Here is a 6815-nt window from a genome sequence, read left to right on the forward strand (position 1 = left end):
GTATATATATATATATATATATACACTGTATATATATACTTGCTCTTCTCCAGATGTATCAGAATTGCAGATGGTAGATGTTAGAGTATCCCAAGCGTATAATTTGATAGATTTCTTTCCCTGCTCTGTGTGGTGTAGTTTGACTGGGTTGATAGACACAAGTGAATAATAAATAAGGTCTTTCTCTGAGCTTGCAGAGGGCGGGGCTCTAGCTGACAACATTAAAGCTAGTTTAAGGCATCGTCCCTATCAGCCAATCAGAAAGCAAAATTGTCCAGGAAACAAAATGAAACCAAACACAAAAAACAAGAATGAACAAAATCAACAATGGCATCCAATACCGACGTTTCCAGCAAACACAAACCCCAAAAGCGAAGGAAATTGTACAAATTCACAAAGCATAATTTATCTTACAGATGCAACTGCTTTTTCTTCCATAGCAAGTTTCTATAACCACTCAGCTCCCTATAACCTGCCCCTCCCCACCCCCCCTCTAACCTGCCCCCCCCACCTCTAACCTGCCCACCCCCCCTCTAACCTGCCCACCCCCCCACCCCCCATATAACCTGCCCACCCCCCCTCTAACCCTACCCCCCCCCCCCCCACACACTCTTTCACTTTACAGCTTACAAAATAACAATATTTGAGAGAGACACTTAATATAATTATTTTGACATTATTTGTTAGAAAAAAAAGGTTATTCTGGCCAACAACCCCCCCCCCCCCCTCTTTCACAGGTCATTCTCAGGAGCTGGAGGGGTTGGGCAGGTCGAACACGATTGGGGGGTTGGTGGGCTGGAAGCTGATCGTGCACGTTGAGGAGTTGATGAACGTTGTGCAGCCGTCAGTCATGATGCCATACCCTGTGGAGGGAGAACGCATCATCAGCACACGCCACGGGGAAGTCAAATGCATCATCAACATTGGCCATGAAGTGAGAAACCGTAGTGTCAAATCGACTAATCAAAACCCCACAGGGTGCGTTCCTTTCTGAGACTTCTTTAATTGTCTCTCCTCTGAACTGAGTCTATTCATTTCTACACCTTTAATTAAAAACATAAAGGATGGAATGAGGGAGGGAGGGATGGAGGGACTGAGGGATGGAGGTAGGGACTGAGGTAGGTAGGGGCTGAGGGAGGGAGGTAGGGACTGAGGGATGGAGGTAGGGACTGAGGGATGGAGGTAGGGACTGAGGTAGGTAGGGGCTGAGGGAGGGAGGTATGGACTGAGGGAGGGAGGTAGGGACTGAGGGATGGAGGTAGGGACTGAGGGAGGGAGGTAGGGACTGAGGGAGGGAGGTAGGGACTGAGGGATGGAGGTAGGGACTGAGGGAGGGAGGTAGGGACTGAGGGATGGAGGTAGGGACTGAGGGAGGGAGGTAGGGACTGAGGTAGGTAGGGGCTGAGGGAGGGAGGTAGGGACTGAGGGATGGAGGGAGGGACTGAGGGATGGAGGTAGGGACTGAGGGATGGAGGTAGGGACTGAGGGATGGAGGTAGGGACTGAGGGATGGAGGTAGGGACTGAGGGAGGGAGGTAGGGACTGAGGGATGGAGGTAGGGACTGAGGTAGGTAGGGGCTGAGGGAGGGAGGTAGGGACTGAGGGATGGAGGTAGGGACTGAGGGAGGGAGGTAGGGACTGAGGGATGGAGGTAGGGACTGAGGGATGGAGGTAGGGACTGAGGTAGGTAGGGGCTGAGGGAGGGAGGGACTGAGGGATGGAGGTAGGGACTGAGGGAGGGAGGGACTGAGGGATGGAGGGAGGGACTGAGGGATGGAGGTAGGGACTGAGGGATGGAGGTAGGGACTGAGGTAGGTAGGGGCTGAGGGAGGGAGGTAGGGACTGAGGGATGGAGGTAGGGACTGAGGGATGGAGGTAGGGACTGAGGGAGGGAGGTAGGGACTGAGGGAGGGAGGTAGGGACTGAGGTAGGTAGGGGCTGAGGGAGGGAGGTAGGGACTGAGGGATGGAGGTAGGGACTGAGGGAGGGAGGTAGGGACTGAGGGATGGAGGTAGGGACTGAGGTAGGTAGGGGCTGAGGGAGGGAGGTAGGGACTGAGGGATGGAGGTAGGGACTGAGGGAGGGAGGTAGGGACTGAGGGATGGAGGTAGGGACTGAGGTAGGTAGGGGCTGAGGGAGGGAGGTAGGGACTGAGGGATGGAGGTAGGGACTGAGGGAGGGAGGTAGGGACTGAGGGAGGGAGGTAGGGACTGAGGGATGGAGGTAGGGACTGAGGGAGGGAGGTAGGGACTGAGGGATGGAGGTAGGGACTGAGGGATGGAGGTAGGGACTGAGGGAGGGAGGTAGGGACTGAGGGAGGGAGGTAGGGACTGAGGGATGGAGGTAGGGACTGAGGGAGGGAGGTAGGGACTGAGGGATGGAGGTAGGGACTGAGGGATGGAGGTAGGGACTGAGGGATGGAGGTAGGGACTGAGGGAGGGAGGGGCTGAGGGAGAGAAGGGAGGGAGAGACTGAGGGATGGAGGTAGGGAGGGATAGACTGAGGGAGTGAGAGAAGTAGGGACTGAGGGAGGTACTGAGGGAGTGAGGGAGGGACTGAGGGAGTGAGGGAGGGACTGAGGGAAGGAGGTAGGGAAGGAGGGACTGAGGTAGGGAGGGAGGGACTGAAGAATGGAGGTAGGGAGGGAGGGACTGAGGGATGGAGGTAGGGACTGAGGGAGGTAGGGGTTGAGGGAGGGAGGGGCTGAGGGAGGGAGGGACTGAGGGATGGAGGTATGGAAGGACTGGGGGAGGGAGGTAGGGAGGGAGGGACTGAGGGAGAGAAGAGAGGGAGGGACTGAGGGAGGGAGGTAGGGAAGGACTGGGGGAGGGAGGCAGGGAGGGAGGGACTGAGGTGTACTGTAGGCCTCATCTGGTGAGCAGTGGGGCATGTCTTTAGCCCAGAGGTAGATTAGGGGTATGGGTTATCACGTTCCCCATTCATGTCTACCCCTACCCAGTCCCCAACACCACCACCTCCATCCCTGTCTACCCCTACCCAGGCCCCAACACCACCACCTCCATCCCTGTCTACCCCTACCCAGTCCCCAACACCACCACCTCCATCCCTGTCTACCCCTACCCAGTCCCCAACACCACCACCTCCATCCCTGTCTACCCCTACCCAGGCCCCAACACCACCACCTCCATCCCTGTCTACCCCTACCCAGTCCCCAACACCACCACCTCCATCCCTGTCTACCCCTACCCAGTCTCCAACACCACCACCTCCATCCCTGTCTACCCCTACCCAGTCCCCAACACCACCACCTCCATCCCTGTCTACCCCTACCCAGTCCCCAACACCACCACCTCCATCCCTGTCTACCCCTACCCAGTCCCCAACACCACCACCTCCATCCCTGTCTACCCCTACCCAGGCCCCAACACCACCACCTCCATCCCTGTCTACCCCTACCCAGGCCCCAACACCACCACCTCCATCCCTGTCTACCCCTACCCAGGCCCCAACACCACCACCTCCATCCCTGTCTACCCCTACCCAGTCCCCAACACCACCACCTCCATCCCTGTCTACCCCTACCCAGTCCCCAACACCACCACCTCCATCCCTGTCTACCCCTACCCAGTCCCCAACACCACCACCTCCATCCCTGTCTACCCCTACCCAGGCCCCAACACCACCACCTCCATCCCTGTCTACCCCTACCCAGGCCCCAACACCACCACCTCCATCCCTGTCTACCCCTACCCAGGCCCCAACACCACCACCTCCATCCCTGTCTACCCCTACCCAGGCCCCAACACCACCACCTCCATCCCTGTCTACCCCATAATGTCTCCAACACCACCTCCCCATCCCTGTCTACCTCATAATGTCTCCAACACCACCTCCCCCATCCCTGTCTACCCCATAATGTCTCCAACTCCACCTCCCCCATCCCTGTCTACCCCATAATGTCTCCAACACCACCTCCCCCATCCCTGTCTACCCCATAATGTCTCCAACACCACCTCCCCCATCCCTGTCTACCCCATAATGTCTCCAACACCACCACCTCCATCCCTGTCTACCCCATAATGTCTCCAACACCACCACCCCCATCCCTGTCTACCCCATAATGTCTCCAACTCCACCTCCCCATCCCTGTCTACCCCATAATGTCTCCAACACCACCTCCATCCCTGTCTACCCCATAATGTCTCCAACACCACCTCCCCATCCCTGTCTACCCCATAATGTCTCCAACTCCACCTCCCCATTCCTGTCTACCCCATAATGTCTCCAAAACCACCTCCCCAATCCCTGTCTACCCCATAATGTCTCCAACACCACCTCCATCCCTGTCTACCCCATAATGTCTCCAACACCACCTCCATCCCTGTCTACCCCATAATGTCTCCAACACCACCTCCCCCATCCCTGTCTACCCCATAATGTCTCCAACACCACCTCCATCCCTGTCTACCCCATAATGTCTCCAACACCACCTCCCCCATCCCTGTCTACCCCATAATGTCTCCAACACCACCTCCCCCATCCCTGTCTACCCCATAATGTCTCCAACACCACCTCCCCCATCCCTGTCTACCCCATAATGTCTCCAACACCACCCCCCATCCCTGTCTACCCCATAATGTCTCCAACACCACCTCCATCCCTGTCTACCCCATAATGTCTCCAACACCACCTCCATCCCTGTCTACCCCATTATGTCTCCAACACCCCCTCCCCCATCCCTGTCTACCCCATAATGTCTCCAACACCACCTCTCCATCCCTGTCTACCCCATAATGTCTCCAACACCACCTCCCCATCCCTGTCTAAGCAGGAGAAAGTACTGAACAGAAACCCATAACAACCCATCTCTCTTTCTCTCTAATCCATCCCTACTTCACGGGCTTCTTCTACCCTGGGTCGTGGTGGGGTGTGTGTCTATGGGAGGCATCCTGACTGACCTTCATGTATTCCTCCAAAGGTGTGTAGTTTGGGCCGGACCCTCCTCTGGACCGTGTTGAGCAGCTCCACACAGCCCACCCTCTGCAGCTCCTTAGGAACCCAGTCTCTGAACCCTGAGGAACATGCAAGAAAGACAACAAACCTAGATAAGACAGCAACAATACACTAGCACAATAGTTACTAGGTAAAGCTATGCACCTTTTCTATTTTCCATAGGTAAAGTCTTATCCCCAGCCTCTACGCCTCTCTCCCTTTCTCCATACTCCGGCCCCCAGCCTTAGCTCCGGCCCCCAGCCTTAGCTCCGGCCCCCAGCCTTAGCTCCGGCCCCCAGCCTTAGCTCCGGCACCCAGCCTTAGCTCCGGCACCCAGCCTTAGCTCCGGCCCCCAGCCTTAGCTCCGGCCCCCAGCCTTAGCTCCGGCCCCCAGCCTTAGCTCCGGCCCCCAGCCTTAGCTCCGGCCCCCAGCCTTAGCTCCGGCCCCCAGCCTTAGCTCCGGCCCCCAGCCTTAGCTCCGGCCCCCAGCCTTAGCTCCGGCCCCCAGCCTTAGCTCCGGCCCCCAGCCTTAGCTCCGGCCCCCAGCCTTAGCTCCGGCCCCCAGCCTTAGCTAAGGGAAGCTCAACAACTGAAGCTAAACAACTGAAGCTAAACAACTGAAACTCAACAACTAAGGAAAACAACTGAAGCTCAACAACTGAAGCTCAACAACTAAGAAAAACAACTGAAGCTCAACAACTGAAGCTCAACAACTAAGGAAAACAACTGAAGCTCAACAACTAAGGAAAACAACTGAAGCTCAACAATTAAGGAAAACAACTGAAGCTCAACAACTAAGGAAACAACTGAAGCTCAACAACTAAGGAAAACAACTGAAGCTCAACAACTAAGGAAAACAATTTCATGTTCTACCGAGGGAGTAAACAAAGTTCCACTGTCAAATATAGAACCAGACTGGTTGGGAACATTAGAATTCTGCAGGGGAGGAGGGCTGAGATGATTATGCAAAGCTGATGCAGTGTAAACACACACACACACGCATGCGCACACACACGCGCGCAACCTAACCTGCTCCGTAATATATTCGGATGGATTTAAATAATGAGGGGCGGGCCCATTAGGCATGGTGATGACGGGTTGTGAATGTGATTGGTTAATTGGACTCACCGAGGGGAGGGCAGTGGGTCATGAGGATGTCAATGCCCTCTGGGACTTGGTTCCATTTATCCAGCAGAGACTGGCCCCTAGGCAGGTTGAACCCCCAGCCGTTAAACCACGGGCTCCTACAGGGACACAGACACAACAACAGCTGTCAGGTAGTTAACAAAGAGAGACAGTGAAATAAGCCGTATCAGTTAGTCAACACAGAGAGACAGTGAAATAAGCCGTATCACTTAGTTAACACAGAGAGACAGTGAAATAAGCCGTATCAGTTAGTCAACACAGAGAGACAGTGAAATAAGCCGTATCACTTAGTTAACACAGAGAGACAGTGAAATAAGCCGTATCAGTTAGTTAACACAGAGAGACAGTGAAATAAGCCGTATCAGTTAGTCAACACAGAGAGACAGTGAAATAAGCCGTATCACTTAGTTAACACAGAGAGACAGTGAAATAAGCCGTATCAGTTAGTTAACACAGAGAGACAGTGAAATAAGCCGTATCAGTTAGTTAACACAGAGAGACAGTGAAATAAGCCGTATCAGTTAGTTAACACAGAAAGACAGTGAAATAAGCCGTATCAGTTAGTTAACACAGAGAGACAGTGAAATAAGCCGTATCAGTTAGTTAACACAGAGAGACAGTGAAATAAGCCGTATCGGCCAGGTGTCTGACTAGAGTTATCTTGCTACAAAAGCCACATCTATTTGACCCTCTACACCAAAACAAGAAGACAACGTG

At 54.4% G+C, this 6815-nt stretch overlaps 1 protein-coding gene across 1 annotated transcript; it reads right to left on the reverse strand.

Moving 5' to 3' along the window:
• Positions 1-611: 611 nt before the first annotated feature.
• Positions 612-6223, reverse strand: LOC129845272 (metallophosphoesterase MPPED2-like). Its single transcript, XM_055913145.1, has 3 exons — positions 6081-6223; positions 4919-5032; positions 612-863 (listed from the first exon to the last, which is right to left on the reverse strand). The coding sequence occupies exons 1-3, from the start codon at positions 6100-6102 to the stop codon at positions 745-747; spliced, it is 255 nt and encodes an 84-aa protein (XP_055769120.1). The 5' UTR covers positions 6103-6223; the 3' UTR covers positions 612-744.
• Positions 6224-6815: the final 592 nt, after the last annotated feature.

The sequence above is a fragment of the Salvelinus fontinalis genome, unplaced genomic scaffold (genome assembly GCF_029448725.1).
Source record: "Salvelinus fontinalis isolate EN_2023a unplaced genomic scaffold, ASM2944872v1 scaffold_0264, whole genome shotgun sequence".
NCBI classification, from domain to species: domain Eukaryota; kingdom Metazoa; phylum Chordata; class Actinopteri; order Salmoniformes; family Salmonidae; genus Salvelinus; species Salvelinus fontinalis.

Excerpts from the sequence above, each read along its gene's own strand:
- LOC129845272 (XM_055913145.1), bottom strand. The coding sequence starts at position 6,102 with ATGACCCACTGCCCTCCCCTCG. Across the intron at positions 5,033-6,080 it reads GACCCACTGCCCTCCCCTCG|GGTTCAGAGACTGGGTTCCT; the intron begins GTGAGTCCAATT and ends CATGTTCCTCAG. Across the intron at positions 864-4,918 it reads CTTTGGAGGAATACATGAAG|GGTATGGCATCATGACTGAC; the intron begins GTCAGTCAGGAT and ends CTCCCTCCACAG.